The sequence below is a fragment of the Pezoporus flaviventris genome, unplaced genomic scaffold (genome assembly GCF_033815535.1).
Source record: "Pezoporus flaviventris isolate CSIRO_AGI_PZ_B2104156 unplaced genomic scaffold, CSIRO_AGI_Pfla_v1 ptg000036l, whole genome shotgun sequence".
NCBI lineage: Eukaryota > Metazoa > Chordata > Aves > Psittaciformes > Psittacidae > Pezoporus > Pezoporus flaviventris.
Window position 1 is genome coordinate 33897401 of NW_026892584.1, and position 18948 is coordinate 33916348.

Here is an 18948-nt window from a genome sequence, read left to right on the forward strand (position 1 = left end):
GACACACTTATGCCTTAGCTGTGAAGTCAACTCATAACTCAAAAAGCAACTTCCAATGGGCAGTTTTTAAATCAAAGAACATATGTGCTTAATTGAATGCTTAAAATTACCTTTTATTTTAAACAGATGTCCTGCCAACAAAGGAACAAACTAGGAATGTCTAATGGATTTAGCAATATGCCACTATTTATGTTGTGATCACAAAAGATTCGATACTCTAATACAATTATTTTCCAAGAAATGTTCTATGATAATGTGGTTTACAAACTTTTACATCCACTCATCTTTTGAAGTAGAATCTTACTTTTCTCTTCCTTAAAAGAGATGCCATGCTGTGCCATTGAGATGAAAAATAAATTGAGACTTGAAAAATAAATTTGTTGGCCTTGTTTACATGCAGGATGCTAGTAGTCATAAATAAACAGAATTGTTTGATTTATCAGTGAAGTTATATACACACATTCTGGAAAATCTCATCAAGTTTAGTCTATGGCAGGCACGGACCTCTGTATGAATAACATTTAATATAAGATCATAACTGGTCTTCCAGTTCCCCTACATTCATTTTGGAGTTGATTGAAATAAAACTCGTGCAGCTTCTGAACCTTTTCTGCCTTCATCGAAACTGTTACAAGCTGGGAAGCTTGGTGAGTCACTAACAAGAAGCAACAGCAAATCTGACTATAAACCATGTGTGCCTTACATCTACAAATTAAGTGAACTGACAAAACCAGCTTTTATAACAGTATTTTCAGTAACAGTAAACTTGGATATAACAATCAAAATAGTGGCTGAACATGCATCAAAAGGATAGCACACAGCTGTCACCATTAGAAGAGTGCTGTGAGACACTTTTTTTCCATCCTTGTGCGTGTATCCTGCAGTACATAAAGTTCCTTGCTAGTTTATACTGTGGCTTGGTCTTCAAGTGGTGCATCATTTTCCTTTGTTGGAGAACTGCCTTAGCTTCAAATAAGCCAGGAGCTGATTTGGAGGAGCCAAAGTCTCACGTGTATTTATAGCGAGGTAGACTCTAAGCAGTAAAGCAAAATATTCTGCAATTAAGAGGCAAGACATCACAGCTGATTTTCAGCTGGTGTCTTAAGACATTCAAATTGAAACTTAAAACACCAGCTGAAACATCCTATTGTAAAGTCAGCTGTACCCCCAGACTGGTGGTAGGAATATGCATGTATCTTGTCTCACATTTTTTCTTCAGGACTGTTATCTAACATAACAACTGTACTGATAAGCTCTAGACCCGGTGAAGCATGAATGAAGAATGCTTTATGTGGCCGCTAGTAAGTTTGTCTAACTGATTGATTCTACTACACCACAAATTATCTTCCATCTTTCACAGTTCTGTTCAACAGTCGGTGTGTATGCGCCCCAGTGTTTCCATACAGACATTTTCCACTCCCGTACATCCTCTGCAACACCTCCAATGCAAATAACCACATAACTGGATTAACTGGATTAACATTCAGTGATGGCAGCCCCTATCCTCCAAAATAGTTTTGTTTTCCAGCCCACTGTAAGCAATCCTCTGGACAAGCCCTTTACCTGGCAGGTATCCTCCAAAGCACCAAAACAGGCATTATCATGAGACTACTGTTTTGGGGGAAGATGCGTTGTTCAAAGCACAGCTTTGGTTTACTTGCAAAGTAAATGCTGATGTGATGAGTGGGTGCCTTTTGGTTCCTGAGCGGGACAGGACTCTCTCCATTCCTGGATGATGTTCCTCAATAGTGAAAGCAAAGAGAATTGCTGGTTTCCTCCCAGGATCTTGGGAGGCGGTAATTAGGACACAAGTAGGACACAGCAGTTAAAGCCAAAACATTGCAACGTAAGTGTCTTTTCATCATCATCTTGCGTCTTTCCCTCTCTACCACACTATATACAACAGGGCTGGAGTGTGCACAGAGACAGACATCCCAATGCTCTGCTGCCATGCTCTCAGTAATGCAGTGTACACTGAGTCAGCTGAGACTAGTAACAAGCAGAGCCATATTTTGTGTGGTGGGACAAATAAAGCATTTTCTACTTTCTATACCTGAAATGCAGTCAGTTTCGTCAAGATCAGTGTAGTGCTCTGGACAAATTAAGGAACAAGTCTGAGCGACAAGCAACTTACATGCTCCTATTTTGTAGGAAAAAAGCATAGTGTCTTTATCCAAATATTCTATTAAGAATTCATTAAATTCTTACATGAATGCAGACACAAATGCAGAAAACTACAAAGCCTTGGAATGAGCACAGGCTGAAGCAGTGCCTCAGACTATTCTTTTCAGAGTGCTCTGATACTCATGTGCGTCTTTCAAAGGAAGGCCTTACATATCTCCTCAGTGTGTTAGCAGTCAACTCCACTACGTGCAACATTACAGGAAATACAGTTCCTTACTTGGCACAAGCAATCTAGGAGGTTCCTCGATTGTGTGGAAGACAACCTCCTTCTGTGAGTAATAGAGGAGTGGCCCAGGAGAGGTGCCATGCTTGACCTCATGCTCACCAACAGGGAAGGGCCCGTTGGAAATGTGACGCTCCAGGGCAGCCTTGGATGCAGCAATCATGAGATGGTTGAATTCGAGATCCTCAGGACAGTGAGAAGAGCGTGCAGCAAGCTCACTGCCCTGGACTTCAAGAGAGCAGACTTTGGCCTCTTCAGGAACCTGCTTAGTAAAGTTCCATGGGATACAGCCCTAGAGGGCAGGGGGGCCCAAGACTGTTGGTTGATATTCAAGGATCACCTGCTACAAGCTCAGGAGTGTTGCATCCCAACTAGAAGGAAGTGCAGCAGGAGGGCCAGGAGACCTCCTTGGATGGATAAGGAACTGCTGAGGAAAATTCAAAGGAAAAAAGAGGCTTATAGAAGGTGGAAGCAAGGACAGGAGGCCTGGGAAGAGTACAGGGATGTTGTTTGGGAAGCTAGGGACCCGGTTAGGAAAGCTAAGGCCAAATCAGAATTAAATTTGGCTAGGGATGTTAATGATAACAGGAAGGGATTCTACAGGTACGTAGCAAATAAAAGACTAGGAACAATGTAGGCCCCCTACACTGGGAGAACTGGGTACCCTGGATTTGGAGAAGGCTGAGGTTCTGATTGACTTCTTTGCCTCGGTCTTCACTGGCAAAGGCTCTGACCACAGCACACAAGTCTTGGAACGCAGACGCAGGGACTGTGAGAATGAAGACCCTAGGCCCACTGTAGGAGAGGATCCAGTTCGAGACCATCTTAAGAACCTCCAAGTCCATGGGACCTGATGAAATCCATTCTTGGGTCCTGAAGGAGCTGGCAAATGAAGTTGCTAAGCCACTGGCATCATATTTGAAAAATTGGGGCAGTCAGGTGAAGTTCCCGATGACTGGAAAAAGGGAAATATAACCCCCATTTTCAAGAAGGGGAAAATGGATGACCCAGGGAACTACAGACCAGTCAGTCTCACCTCTGTGCCTGGCAAAATCTTGGAGCAGATTCTCCTGGAAGGCATGCTAAGGTACATGAAAATCAACAAGGTGCTTGGTGACAGCCAGCATGGCTTCACTTAGGGGAAATCCTGCCTGACCAATTTGGTGGCCTTCTATGATGGGGCTACAGAACTGATGGACAGGGGTAGAGCAGTTGATGTCATCTACCTGGAATTGTGTAAAGCGTACAACACTGTCCCACATGACATCCTTGTCTCTATATTGGAGAGACATCAATTTGATGGATGGACCACTCAGTGGATAAAGAACTGGCTGGATGGCTGCACGCAGAGTTGTGGTCAATGGCTCAATGTCCGGCTGGAGACCAGTAACGAGTGGTGCCCCTCAGGGATCGGTGTTGGGACGGGTCTTGTTTAGCATCTTCATCGCTGACATGGGCAGTGGGATTGAGTGCGCCTTCAGCAAGTTTGCTGATGACACCAAGCTGTGTGGTTTGGTTGATACCCTGGAGGGAAGGAATGACATCCAGAGGGACCTTGACACGCTTGTGAGGTGGGCTGATGCCAACCTCATGAGGTTTAACCATGACAAGTGTAAGGTCCTACACCTGGGTTGGAGCAATCCCAGGCACAGCTACAGGTTGGGCAGAGAAGAGATTCAGAGCAGCCCTGCAGAGAAGGACTTGGGGGTGTTGTTTGATGAGAAAATGAACATGAGCTGGCTTCAGTGTGCACTCGCAGCCCAGAAAGCCAACTCTATCCTGGGCTGCATCAAAAGGAGCATGACCAGCAGGTCGAAGGGGGTGATCCTGCCCCTCTACTCTGCTCTTGTGAGACCTCACCTGGAGTATTGTGTGCAGTTCTGGTGTCCTCAACATAAAAAGGACATGGAACTGTTGGAACAAGTCCAGAGAAGGGCCACGAGGATGATCAGGGGACTGGAGCACCTCCCGTATGAAGACAGGCTGAGGAAGTTGGGGCTGTTCAGCCTGGAGAAGAGAAGGCTGCATGGAGACCTCATAGCAGCCTTCCAGTATCTGAAGGGGGCCTATAGGGATTATGGGGAGGGACTCTTCATTAGGGACTGTAGTGATAGGACAAGGAAGGGCTAACAGGTTAAAACTTAAACAGGGGAAGTTTACATTGGATATAAGGAAGAAGTTCTTTACTGTTAGGGTGGTGAGGCACTGGAATGGGTTGCCCAGGGAAGTTGTGAATGCTCCATCCCTGGCAGTGTTCAAGGCCAGGTTGGACAGAGCCTTGGGTGATATGGTTTAGTGTGAGGTGTCCCTGCCCATGGCAGGGGGGTTGGAACTAGATGATCTTAAGGTCCTTTCCGATCCTAACTATTCTATGATTCAACGATTTTCTCAGAGAAAAAAGGTAGGACTTGAACTTCAGTTTGAGATGCTGGTAAACATGGGTATAATTAATTGGGGGGAAAAAAAGATGGAATATTTTCTTTTCATAACTTTTATTATAAACACATAGATTAGATATTAACATAGGAAAAGAGAGATGTTTCTAGTTAGGCCTTTAAAGGTGTCCTTAAGCAGCCCAAAAAGCCGATTTTACACAGTATGCACTGAGTTGGCAATCTCTGTAGAATCAAAGCCTCCAAAGTACTGGGATATTCCCTGTCTTCTCTTTCAAGTAGAGCAGTATTCTGAATAAGGAAACAGTTTGCACTTCTGTTTACTGCAGTTCAGCCACAATGAATAATAAGATTGTCATATTCAAGTAAAGATACTCCAAGAATATCGGCTAAGTCCAGTTTCCTTTTGTTCATGTTACCCAACAGGTCAGGCCAAGCGTTGAAACTGTCTGGGAGTTAATGCTGTCAGTCAAGATCCTCTAGGCCTATTGGGAACTCTGCAAAGAGTGTCAGTAAGAGCTAGAACTGATGTTTGCTCTCTGGGTAACATGCAGAACTTTTCCAGTTTGTTTATAAAACTGGTGAAAAGCAAAATATGTAAGAACCTGGGAAAACGCTTTTGTTTGCCTGTTTTCAAAGTATTAAATTTAAAAACCAAAAATGGTCGAAGTTTTAAAAGCTATAATTATCAGCTGATAAAAGAGAAATATCAAGGAAATTCCATTTTTTCTTTACCCTTACTCAAAGTCAAAAAAGTTAAGATAAAGATGCTCTGAGCTCTTCACTTAAATACAACATGCTTTCCTGTTACAGCATTTTTTCTGCTCCCCGCTGTTCCGTTGCCTTGAAGCAGCAAGTGCTCTCACTGCCACTCTAGTCCATGTCAAATGCTTGAATGGGATTCAAGTTATAAAAAAAGCTAGAATTACTCAGTGTCTATACAAACATACATATTTGTACAGTCCAGACAGCAAACAGTAAATCTGTAAGCAGTGGATTTAATAGAATATATTTTTCAAATCCCATAGTTCCAAGTAGGGCAGAGGCCTGTGCTTTTAGATGTATATATGATCAATCATGTACATGGCATTTTCCCACCTTAAAAATAACTGTGAATAAGCCCCTGAAAATGCAGGCACTGACAGAAAAAATCATCATAGGATTTTGCAGTGAAAATATAATTTGCAATAAAAATAGGATAATTTTTTCTTGCTACACACAAGTAACAAAAATACTCCCACACGTAATTTTTCACCATCCTAGACATGTAACAAATATTTCTGCATAGTAGCCCATCTTTTAAACAAAGCCTAAGTTCCATACTGTGCTGCATTTTAATTAATATCAAAAAGCACTTATGTCAGTAAATATTTGCTTACTCCCTCGTACATGGTAGTCTGGGTTTTAACAATGTAAGCAAATGCTAGAACATTGTTGATTAGATAGGAAGTGGTTTACACATAAGAATTCTATACAAGAAATTTGTCTAAAAATACTAGCCCTGATCCAAGGGTGGTTGCCTGTTTGTATTATTCCATTGATTCCAACCAGAATTCTCCCAAACACAGCAAGTCTAGAGGGCCCTACTTGCAAAGATCACAGTCAAAGAAACTCTTTTCTTTCAATCACTCTGTTTAGAGAGAAGGATGGGAGAAAACACAAGCTGCAGGCATGTCAGGGAACTGAACAACCCTTTATCAAAGATGGAGACTAGAAAAGTCTTTGGATACTGCCTTACTGCAAAGTTCCCTTTATGCCTTTTACTGCCACAGCCTTCCCACTTGCTCCGGCACACACTACTCTGATCAAAAGGTGTCAGCACAGGTGTAGCCTGAGAGGCTCAGAGGTATGTAGGATCAAGCCGCTGACTGGACCGATTCCTGTGAACTTTGGAGCGTGCCCAAGACAAGACTGCAGATGAGGATAGAGTCAGTGACTAGTGAAGAAGATGCTGATTCAACCTGCTTCTTTCCAGGATTGGATTCCTGTGCTCTCATGGAGCCTGAAAGGGACAAAAATATATTTTTCAATGTGGATTTGTTAAAATCGAATGAGCACTTTTCCAGTTCCTAAGTTTTCCTCTTAATAATATTTAGCCAGTATTCCTCTTGGTGGAACTGAGTTTTCCCTGTTATCATGGAGGTTTGATGTATTGGAGAGCTTCCAAAGAACTTGTATAGACGATATTTTTCTTTTTATTTATACTATTTTAAACAGTGTAGGAATATCTTTGTAGAAAAATCAGTCCTGAGTTTCATCTGCAGTCTTCAAGACGGACCAATGCTGTACCACTTAACAACAACCTTTTCAGGGTTAGCAATAGTATCTCTCCACTGCTTTACTGCTTCACTGTTACTGCTATCAGAACTTATCCAGATCTGCAGAAAGAAACAAAAAGAAAAATAAAATTGAGTTTACCTGATATAACACAGAGGCCCAGAATTTATTGGCTCCAAATAAATACCATGGAAGTGTAGAATGAGATACAACATGTAGACTGTGACCAAAGAGTAAGACCAACAAATACGGTTCTCTTGCGACTAACGTATTTTGGCTGTCATCTGGGAACACAGGGAGTCTGGGTTTAAATTTAGTCTCTAAAATAGTTTAGAGAATTCACTACATGCTAATGTTTCTGTGCTTAATAAGATGTTTTAAGTCAAGCATTCCTTGCTCCACACAAATGCATGTGCTAGGGTCAAGGGCTCATGAGGGCCAGTAATGGCTCTATGCTTTCAAACTCCAGTTGGCTGCAAGCCATCTGGCATCCTCAGCTAGCTGTCCAGCATTGTCATATGCATTTAAAATTGCACACTCCAACAGTCAAGGCCAAACCTGCGTTCCACAGTTACTAGCATGCCCATACCACACATAGTCACGCAGTAGGAGTCTCTTCCTTCTCAGTATTTAGTTAATGGATAGTGGCCATTAAATGAGGAAATGAGGTACAAGGAGGACATTTTCCTCTGAACATTATCACCAGTCTCATTGCCAAAAAGAATTCTGCTTATGTAAGTAGGTATCGTTATTTACAGGACTCTTATTTCCTCAAGTCTTCCAAGAATGAGTCTTTTTAAGACTTCTCAGAAACCTTCACTATGGAGCACATTTAGCCTACACTGCTGAGGCATGAAGTCCTTAAGAAGTGAGAATAATGTCTTCCAGAATACCACAGACATGTCCACAGAGATTCAATATACATTTTGCTCATGATTAAAGACATGCCTGTAAAAGCAGGCTAATCTAAGTATTGTCTGCTTAGAACAGCATCCAATTAAACATCACTCTCTGAAGAACAAAATTAATAGATCCAGCTACATTCCTCTTTTTCCAGCTATCCAGCCAGTTGCTCAAAGTACTTTTTTCCCTGAGCCATATTTTATGTCTTCATGTGTTATGTGGCAATGTCTGCCTGCATGAGCTGAAACAACCTTTCCAAGTAACCTCTGAGGAGCAGAAGTAGCTCATTTCCTCCCCCTAAAAATAAGATCTGTGATTAAATGTAACTCATCAGATTGAGATGACCTCATATATTGCTAAGTGACTGCAAAATCATACCCAGTTATTTTTGCTCCAAGGTAGCACAACTAAGATGAACAATTCTATTTTTTTAATTTTTGTTTTTCCTATTCCAAATCCAATTCCACCAACAGGAATTGCAAAAAGATGGAACGTATGTGACATGAGGCTTCATAAAATGGAGGAACTGCACGTAACTTGCTGGCACATCACTTCTGTAGCATATCAGCATCTCCTGCAACTGCATGTCTTCAACAGGCACAAGAAACATCACCACAATGGGACACTACCCCTTTCTGTACCTGAGGATAGCACAGCCCTTCATCTGACAAGGGACATTACAGTTGGTGTCTCAAAATCAATTCTACATTATTCATTTAACCATATATTAAAATTCTGCTACTAAAACTAGCTGAGTCAGGGAAAGCACAGAGCATTAAGAAAAGCTATGTCTTGCTATACCAAGAAGAAAAAGAATTATAGAATACCAGGTTGGAAAGGACCTCAAGGATCATCTGGTCCAATCTTTCTAGGCAGAGCACAACATCAACTAGATAGCCCAACACCCTGTCCAGCCAAATCTTAGAAGTGTCCAACATTGGGGAATCCACCAGTTCCTTGGAGAGATTATTCCAGTGGCTCATTGTCTTTATTGTGAAAAATTTTCCTCTTGTGTCCAGTCAGAATCTCCCCAGCAGTAATTTTTGCCCATTACCCCCTGTCTTTTCCAGGTGACTCCTTGTAAAAAGGGAGTCTCCATCTTCTTTGCAGCCACCATTTAAATACTGGAACATGGTGATAAGGCTCCCCTGAGCCTTCTTGTCTCTAGGCTGAATGAATGCAGTTCTTTCCCCATACAGCAAGCTCAGCAAGCTTCCCAGTCCTTTGATCATCCCTGTGGCGCTTGTCTGGTCTCTCTGCAGCCTGTCCACATCTTTTTTGTATAGCAGAGATAAAAACTGAACACAGTATTCCAGGTGTGACCTGACAAGCACTGAGTAGGGTGGGAAAGAAAGAAGGGGCAAGATGACTGTAAATTAGAACAACAAGGGGAAGAAGACAGAGAATAAAGAAACCAGACAACCAAGTTGTATGGTGGTTAAATAAATATGACCACACAAATGCTTTCAAAAGAAACAGTGCTGGTATTTTCTACCCAGGAAGGCAAACTGATTGTAGCTGTTGATAATTCCTTTCATACACAAGTGTATTGGTATGGTAAGCCAACACACTCCCTTTCTGTACAGTACAGTATAGGTTGTGCGGTTTATTTTCTTTAGAAAGCCTAGAGCCAAGGAGGAGATTGTATATCTGTCTGTATGAAAGAATCTTCCACATAGTAGTACTCCACGCAAAAATGACTCAAGGATTTCTTCTTAAAAGAAAAATCAAGTGTCAGCTCCCATTCTGATGTTAGGGCATGTTTAAGAGTCCAGTACTGTTATTTCTTGGGTTACATCCAGGAGAGTTTATTAGCATTTACTATTTTGCTATATGCCACCTTATTTAAAGTATTTTAAAACTCATACCAAGAAATCTGTGGAACTGGATTTTAATTAAAGGATATCATGCCAGTTAGCAGAAACCAACCTGTCCTAGGAAGTGTTTTCTTCTCACTGAACTTCTGCTGTAGAGCTTGATGAGAAAGCCAATTCCTTGTTCAGCTTGGCTAACTGGAAAAATCATCATTTCTCTCCACTTCACGTGGCCATTAGTGGACTTCAGAAGACGAGTCTTCTTCTTATAGATCATCCCTTCTGTAGTAAACATTCCAACTTTCACAAAGAAATCTAGCACAAAAGGGAGGGGAAAAAGGCATAGCACACAAAGGGTTACTCACAAACACATCCCAAAAGGAACCGACAAGATCTACATCTATTGTTCAGATTGCAATAAATTCCCAAAAGTCTGGCCAAAAGGACTGTGCAATAGCTTTCCTGACTAGTCACACAGAGTATGTTCACTAATATTGAATTGATTAACACAGTGTGCAAACAGCAAGTGCAGGCTAATGCTCTTATATGTCAGGATTAATACTGGGATACAAACCTTCCAAAATACATAAACACATAACTTCAAACCAAACAAAAAGTAATCAAATAAGACATCTGTGGAAACAAGCCTTGGCAATGGAAATCTACTGCACAATATGTTAGACTGAGGTTTGTAAGGAATGTTATGAATTGCCAACCCATTTGAGCAGCAATTTACCTGTTACAAATGCTTTTAGACAGGAGGCATGAGACAGCTGATGTAACTTACTTGAAGACAGTGGTGTAGATGAAACTGGAAGGTTTTGTGCTTCCAGAATCTGTAACTGTATCCTCCTGTTTACTGCTTGAAAACAAGTTCCTACTTGAAGTTCTGCACGGCACACCTACAAGCAAAAGAATGTTGCTATAACATCTGGATTAAGTTGTTTATAAATTCAGGAAACACAGGAATTCTGTCATATGCTGGGCTCCCACAGTTATATCTGGGATTTCCTGGACAGAAATAAAAGTATGTGGTGTATACACAACCTGCAGATGCACAGTAAGTGTGTCTTGCACTTGTCGTAGCTGCAGTACATGTGCTTCACTGGTGGACTGCTTACGTGCAGCACACAGATGACCCTAGTGGGCTGCAGCCAGAGAGACTGGATAAACAGTCACCTGGGAAAGATCCCTCAATGGTAAGTGCAGACACATACAGGGGAGACCAGACATGCCATTGTAGCTCTCCTAAACCTGGGTGTGGAAGTGAGAGACCCACTATGCTCCACTAGTGCAAAAAACCTTTGCAGTACTTTTCCCAAACTTCTAAATTTTGCAACATGCAGATATAAGCAATGCTTTCTATAAATAAGAGACCCCATCACTTAGTGTTATGAATATAAAAGGGTAACTGCACGCTGTGGTGTTTCCTATGTTATGGACGCACTTGGGTTTTACATGCCTAGGTACATACACACCCCCTGCTCTCTGACTGTACTGTAAGCTCCAGCCTGAATTTTTGTATTTTATAATTTATAGTATTTTTTCTAGTTGCAAGGGTGCATTGAGGCATCTTCATTACTCTCCTGTCAGATGCTAATATACTCTGAGCACTTAAGAACAGCAGGAGAAGGCCAATGGAGACCCAGGTTTCCTGACAACCTCCATTTAAAAGGATTTTGCTGGTCCTACTTCACTTTAAGTTTTAATGGACTGCAGTGAAGCAAATGTACCAAGTAAGAGAGCAACAGGTTAGTAACAGTGAAATCAGGCTCCAGTTCATCGAAGAGACCCAAATTCTCTTTGCAGCTCAGCCACAAAACTTCTGTGTAACCCTGAGAGGAAGCCACTTATTCAACTGAGCTTTGGCTCTCTATTGGCAAGTAGAGTACTTGCTGCCTGACAGGGTAGTACAGGGGTGAATTCCAGCAGTGTCTGGAGGGCTCTTAGAAATAATGGTGAAGAAAGCCAACAGTGAGAGAGAAACCGTGAGGTGATACAGGAATTTACACTGGGATGAAGCAGTTTCTAAAAGAGCTTCCTCTTTCACTTAAGCTTATGACTTTTGAAGCAGTATGGTTATTCTTGTTGGAACTAAAAAATGTCAAGTGTAACTTACGTTAGAAATCAAGAGTGTCATTCATGTTACTCAGACACACTTTGATAAAATTTGCTTTTGAATTGCTAATTCAAGTTTAATTTGTTGCAAATACAAATGTCTAGACACAATCTGTTGAAGAAACAAACAAAATGAGGGTAGGGGGAAAGGAAATCCTGCTGTGAAAGCCACCTGCTTCTTATTATGCTAATGGAAATGAACTGCCTGAATTATTACTTCACAGCATGGAATCTGAACATGAAATATATAGCTATCTCTGCAGTTTCAAGCCACTGAAGATCTTGGCACTTTTCTTCCATAACAAAACCAGATTCCATTTGCTCTGAGCTCTTGCTGTGAGTCCTAAGGAACTTCTGATGCCTTTTTGGTCAGAAAAGGCAATTACATGGTGTACATTGCTGAACGTTTCCCCAGAATACTGCTCCCTCAAGCTGCAGGCCATGGTGTGGAAGAGCTTGCTCTAGTCTTTTCTCAGAAACAGCTGCAGTTTATGACCAGAACAGCTACAGTCTGCATTTTTTCCCCATCAGAATGCCTTTCACCAAGAACAGGGCGGGGGAGAGGAGGGATAAGGGAAAAAAAAAAACAAAAATAAAGGGTAAAAAGAAGAGAAAAAGAGACACACACACACCAATTGCATTAACATTAAATTACTACTAAATTACTTTACTTTCATTCCCAGCAACTATTTCTAGTTGACACAGCAACATACTTTTGCAGTATTGGCACTTACAGGTGCCTTGGAAGGAGGAGATATATCCAGCCAATGACTTGATTCCTCCGAGCTGAGCTCCCGCAGTGCCAAGGAGCACTCTCCAATTGTTTTTTTCCTGGGAGTCTGTGTCTGGATTTTAAATACCAGTCGGACAGCCTGCAGGCTTTGCAGTTTAATAGCAAATACAAAAGTTTCCATAAATTCTATATCCTAGAAGGAAAAACAGAGGGGTAACATCACAACCGTAAAAGTCACACTCAACTCAAATGCTAAAAACTAAGGCTTCCTCGTCCTATAGCCACTGCTCCCGGCTACTATTTTAGGTTGCTGTGGAAAGTGTGCTTTTGCAGTGGTAAGTCCCCACAGACTCACCACCTCATTGTCACACCCTGGCAGGGACAAAGCTCTCTATGATTTTTCACTACCACAATGAGTTGAGGCCATCTCTTCTGGAGCTTTACAATAACATATACACATTGTCAGAGCAAATTCCTCTGTGGCCCTTTGCTTCTGTCTCTCCTAATTTTAGTTCTTTTACCTCTGACTCACATTATGGGAGTTTTATGTTGGTTTACCTTCCACGCCCTCAATATTCACTTACTGACACTAGCAGGAGTCTTGTCCCATGCAACCAATTCTTACTGCCTTCTGTAGAAAGGAAGTATGAACTTCATCTCCTGCCCTAATGAGAGGCAGTACTGCATCTGCCTTCCCTGGGGTGAATGTGCACCTACAGGTATGCCCAGTCTTCCTCCAGTCCCCAACAACTGAGTTGCCAAGGCCAGCAGCTCATGGTTCAGTCCCCTATAAGCCTATCTGTCCTGCTGACTTGGGAGAGAAGGAGGGCAACAGTACAATGCAAGAGAGGATATATAAGGGGAGGAAGTGGAACAAAGCTTTTAATAGGATTTTGAGAAAGGGGGCTAGGAGAGGTGGGGAGAAATAACCAAAACTTAGACAACTACCACGCAAATATGGCATAGGAGTAAATGTTTGGTCCATTAAAAAAAAACAAACCCCCAAAACAAAAACCCCAAACAAACAAAAAAAACCCACCCAAAACAACAAACAAAGAAACAAACAAAACAAAAACAAAACAAGAAACAGAAAAAAAACAAAACATAAACCAAAAACATTTACATTTCATTTTTATTTATCTGGGGAAAAGATTTCATTGTTTTTTTCCTGCCTCTACTTACAATACACCCTTCCTTGGCAGAAGATTTGAAATGCACTGGTTTGGGCAGTGTGAGAATTCCCTTGACATAGATACGAGGATGTTCCCCACAGCTAGAAGGCCAGCTTAGGTCTTTGCACTGTAACATTGAAAAAGACAGTCATTTTAGACAACGTAAGACTCTGGCCTTCAGACAACTGAGAGTCTTCTACACTGTTCTAGAACTATGCTAAATTCCTGTAATACTGACTGTAAATCAGAGCCAATGTAATGATTGCGTCACTTCAGATCTTTTCATAATTAATTTTTTACAACCAGAGGGTAAAAAATTGCTCAGTAGATTTTAATGATTTCACTATGTGGTGATTTGACAACAGATAAATCATGAAATCCCTTATGTATTATTTAGCACTTGATGTAGTTATGAGGATTTCAGACTACTCAAACTTCCACTGCCTAAAAATTATTCATAGTTCCTGGAAAATTCTAAAACAGCCAGCAAAACAATATCACATTAGCTAACAAAAAAGCCACAAGAAGTTATATGTCCTCAAAGTGTTGTTATGGTTCTGCCCTGAAGGAACTGTTAAAATCTGTTAAATGCTGCCTCCAAAATAGCTCCAATTAGCTGCCTCCAAATTTCCATAGCAGGACCAGCCTATGACCAGCTCATCTTTCTTACCTATGCTGAACAGTTCCTCACTCCACAATCAGAACGTATGTATAGTAACATACAGAGTTGGATTCAACTTTTGAATCAAGTAGATTCTACTTACTGCAGCAGAACAGAGATTGCAACGGGGGGAGGAGGGGGATGTGGGTGGGAGAAGGAGAGGAAGATACTTTGAATGAAGCCAAATATTACATTAGACTGAACTTTATATTAATACTTAGAAGGAATTTTCTTTTTCTCCTAAAGTATTCCTTAATGTAACAGGGAGGCAAATTTAATAAGAATTATCACTTAGTAAAATAGATACTTGAGTAAATAACAATCAAGTTATTTATATTTGCTCACATGTGAAACTGTGATCCAGATCTGTTCTACAGAAGAAACATAACACAACTTCACATTCAGTCTTCCAAAGTCTCGTTCATCACCTGATAATGTTATAGTATCTGTGGAAGAAAGTCAATTAGTGTTTTTGAAAGTAATGCAGTATTTTAGAAGTTCAGTCCAAGAATAAGGGAACTTGTTAGTAGGTGGACTGCCTATCTTTGAAAACTTCTCTCAAAATAAGTGTGAAATACCTTAACACCTACATTTTAAGGACAAAATATCCATGAAGTCCTGTAGCCTGACCTTCTGCATAGCTAAAAGCTGTCATGTTTACCTCAGTTATAAATATTGAATTTTATAACTTGTACTTGAAAAACTTTTAGGAGGGAAAAAAAGCATATGCTTGAGACACATTTATAATCTATCACTTCCCGTAGATTGATCACTTCCACTCTTAAGGTTGTAAATTTGTCTGCTTTTTATCTTTCTCAGATTTCAGTTCTAGTTTAATAAACGTTTTACTATTGTGCTTTTCTCCAAGTCGGAAGAACTGTTTAACATCCAGTGTTTCTCTGGCATAACTGAAACTGGGTCATTGCCCCTCCAGTCTTCTTTTTGAGGAGACTGGGTGAAATTCTGTCTGCCAGCAGGGTCAGCTCCATGGGGACTTGATTAATTTTTGAGGGTTTATTTTGCAATATCTCCACTTCAGTATTTTTTCATAAATAAGCATACTAGGTTTGCATGCAATATTCTTTCCTAATTCTCAGTGTAATATGGGCATTGGATTCCAGGTTCTTCCCACAGAAAAACAGTGATACATAAAAAAGGACTAGAACTGTGACCAAGGTGCTGCATTTGATCCTAACAGAACATCTGCAGTTTTGTATTTCACTGAGGTAGTAAATCCAGGGGTGAGTTTTTCAAAAGCATTTGAGAATTCCTCAAAGGCTCATTTGCTCAATCCCCTGATGATAGGAAAGTGCAAATCCAAAACTCTACATTTCGAATTGTGAAGTAGTCTCCAAATTGACTTGCTAATCATAATCACCTAAAAAAAACCAAACAACAAACCCAACCCCAAAAAACAAACCTCAAACAAAGAATATACCCAACCCAAACACTCTCTCCCATCAACAGCAGAGACAACTTAATGTTTCAAGTGCAAAGGGAATTATTTCATTACAAGGAAAACAAACTAAACATTACCCAGACTCCTGTTACTGCCTTGTGAATCCTTCCTGGAAGAGGTACTGCTGGGTACACTGGATAATGAATCGTATCTCTGGAGGCAAAAATAAAGTCACTCAATTCAGGGCAACAAATGTAAAAACCCAGAGAGATTCTACCATCAGACAAGACATGATAAAAAGCAAGCAACACCCAATTTCAAATAATTGTCTCATTCCTTACCGATCTCTTTATTCAGCAGCATGGAATTACTACTTTAACACACATGGAATTACTACTTTAACACCTTAACCTCCTGTCTGTCTTGGCGTGCCTAACAGACTGCTCAGGTTTCTCAACAGCCTGTTGGGCTAAAACACCAGTACTAAGAGGAGACATCAGGAAAGAGCCTCTTGAAGTTGGTCAAGACACTGAACTTTTCCCCCTTGTCTTTCCAGTGGGTAGTTCAATGGTCCTCAGTGTTTACTTTGAAAACACAATGCAACAGGAACAGATACACCAAGTAAGCTGAGTTTTCAGTATAACCTACGTTACAAGGGGAACTCACCTTCATGAAGCGATGAGGTGGGCTTCTGAGATCAAACATTGAACGACTTACATCAAATGATCCAGGCAAAGCACTGGATCTCAAATCACTAACTAAAAAGACAAAGCGAACAATACAAATCATATAAGCAATGTTGCTAGAAAAAAAAATTAAGCTTCTTAAGCATTTAAGTAGACCTATGGTAGGATTGAAAACTAGCTAAACAATACCTAAGGAGGGATGTCAGCACCTTTCCCTGCTTCCCCTTTTCAAGAGAGAATGAGCCATTAAAATATCTTAATTCCATCCTTGAAACAGTTTGAACTTACTTGGTCACACTGGTAGCAGTGGTGGAATGGGAAGCCTGCCTCAAAGTTATTTCCTCAAGAGAACTGGTTGTTTTTGTAAATGCTTTAGCCAAACAGAAAGCCTTGTCTCTAAATACAGTCAGCCAGAACTGGGGCTTAGCCTCATCTCCTTTTTAAAATTTTTCCACAGTTAACATCCCAGTGCAAAAACATGCTTCCTGCTAAACTTGTCCTCATCTCCCTGGCTTTACTGATCACAGTGTCAAAGCACTGTAATCTGTACTCTTCCTAGATCTCAGACGAAGCAAGTCTTAACTCTAAGATGACAGGTACTTGTTACAGCAAAAAATCAAGATCTTTATTTTATAGAAGGATAGTTTCCTCAGCAGTTGGAGGTGGTTAAACAGAGCCTATCAGTTTTCTTTTGACCTCGAAGCAACGCAGAGCTAAAGCACGCTGTCTGCATATGTAGCACCAGTAGAAAATGAGAGCTGAACTAGTGCCACTGTTTCAGGAATCTTTGCTGACTCCAGTAATGTTCAAGAGATTTTTAAAGCCTCCCAGCTTCAAAACTGACCCATACTGAAAGCAATATGGTTTAACTTCTAGGACTGTCTGATGCAATGAATAGCTTTTTCTTGCAATGCTGCGTTACATTATTTCAGAATTAATACAATATTTCAGAAGACTTCCATTACAACTCACTGATCATAGCTTAACAGAATTAACATCATTTGTTACTGAAAATTTATTTCCCTCTCTGTTGCTATCAAAAGAAAAAAACAATTATGCTTCTTGTAGGATATGACAATAAAGAACAAATCTTTCTTTTCCCAAAGAAGAAAAAAGAGAACAAAAGATAAAGATAGTTTTGAGAACCCATAAGAGGAAAAGGAAAGTAACATAATAATTTAGATAAAATTTAATGAAGGTCTGTATGGCTGGCACAAGCTCCAAATTCTCTTCCGTGCATGACATAAAAGGGCTGAGTTGTTCATGAAGTCTAGTGTAGCAGTACCACTATAATATCATATGAAGCCTAGAAATCTTGTTTGATACAATGAGAGCAAGTAGTAGAGTCCAGCTCATTAGTTAATTTGAAATTTATTACAGTTATAGAAACTCATTCCCTATTCAGTACTCATGACTTTCACAGCTTACTGGGAAACATCCACTTGAGCCTACAGGTTACAAATCACCAAATTGCTTTAAAGACAGTACAGTCTGCTGCATCTGTTAAAGCTGCTTACTGTTTTCAGAGAACATGGGGAGAGGGCTTCACATGAAAATTCAAGAATTTCACTTCATACCTTCCAAATAAGCACATTCTGTTCTAAGCCCCACCCCACCCTCCCCAAGAATAGTATCATAGCACTTGCTGCAACAAAACAGGCTTAGAGTTTTGCTTAATTAGTCTATAGATGCACATGAAGAGAATCATGTAGGTTCTAAAAGAGTTGTCAAAAAAACTCTGGAGGAAGAAGACCTTTTAGAACTGCACTCTAGACACACTTAAGTGACATTTCTTATACTTAAGCTTACTAAGACAAAACCAGTGAAGCGTTTACTTAGCTTGAAGAAGAACATAAGAGATGATGAACTGAAGGAAAAATTCAAGACAGTTTATAGAACCCATTTGGCTCCCACCACAGGTGCTTACAAAGCCTAGCAAAACCATATGCGTTAAAGGTGGCTGAAATGCTAAGTGTGTTTTGTTCTCTTAAAAAGAAAATAAATGGAGTAGTCTTCTCACATAGTCTCTATGGTGATTCAGAATTATTTTTAAAACAAGCCCCAGAGATGTTTTCCCCAGCTGTAAAAGAAGCATGCTATACCATTCTAACTAAAACATCTTTTAAAATGCACATTGTTGCCAGCTTCTGATTCAATAGAGGTGTGTACATTTCTTTGCCTGCATGAGCTTTTTGAATGTGTTTGCCTTAGCAGTCACTTCAGCAAGCAACACTTAGTCATTTACTTTAATCTAAACAGTATTCATTATAGGATACATATACTAATGAACAGCACAGAAGTAAACTTTTACCTGGATAGCTAAACACTTTCTAGCTGAACTTTTACTATCTCACAGCCCTCCCCCATTCTTAAACACTTGCAATC

The 18948-nt window shown here is 40.5% G+C and overlaps 1 protein-coding gene across 8 annotated transcripts in view; it reads right to left on the reverse strand.

The window, feature by feature from the left end:
* Nucleotides 1-6972: 6972 nt before the first annotated feature.
* Nucleotides 6973-18948, reverse strand: part of TC2N (tandem C2 domains, nuclear) — a 34391-nt gene continuing 22415 nt past the window's right edge. For 6 of the 8 annotated variants that reach the window (XM_061463830.1, XM_061463832.1, XM_061463831.1 and 3 more), the window contains 8 exons: nt 16544-16635; nt 16015-16090; nt 14824-14924; nt 13828-13944; nt 12626-12838; nt 10582-10696; nt 9910-10109; nt 6973-7178 (listed from right to left, as the gene is read on the reverse strand). In XM_061463830.1, coding sequence (XP_061319814.1) covers nt 7068-7178; nt 9910-10109; nt 10582-10696; nt 12626-12838; nt 13828-13944; nt 14824-14924; nt 16015-16090; nt 16544-16635 — 1025 coding nt within the window. In that variant the 3' untranslated portion in view covers nt 6973-7067. The remainder of the gene's footprint in view (nt 7179-9909; nt 10110-10581; nt 10697-12625; nt 12839-13827; nt 13945-14823; nt 14925-16014; nt 16091-16543; nt 16636-18948) is intronic. The other 2 variants (XM_061463834.1, XM_061463833.1) reach the window with 1 other exon arrangement.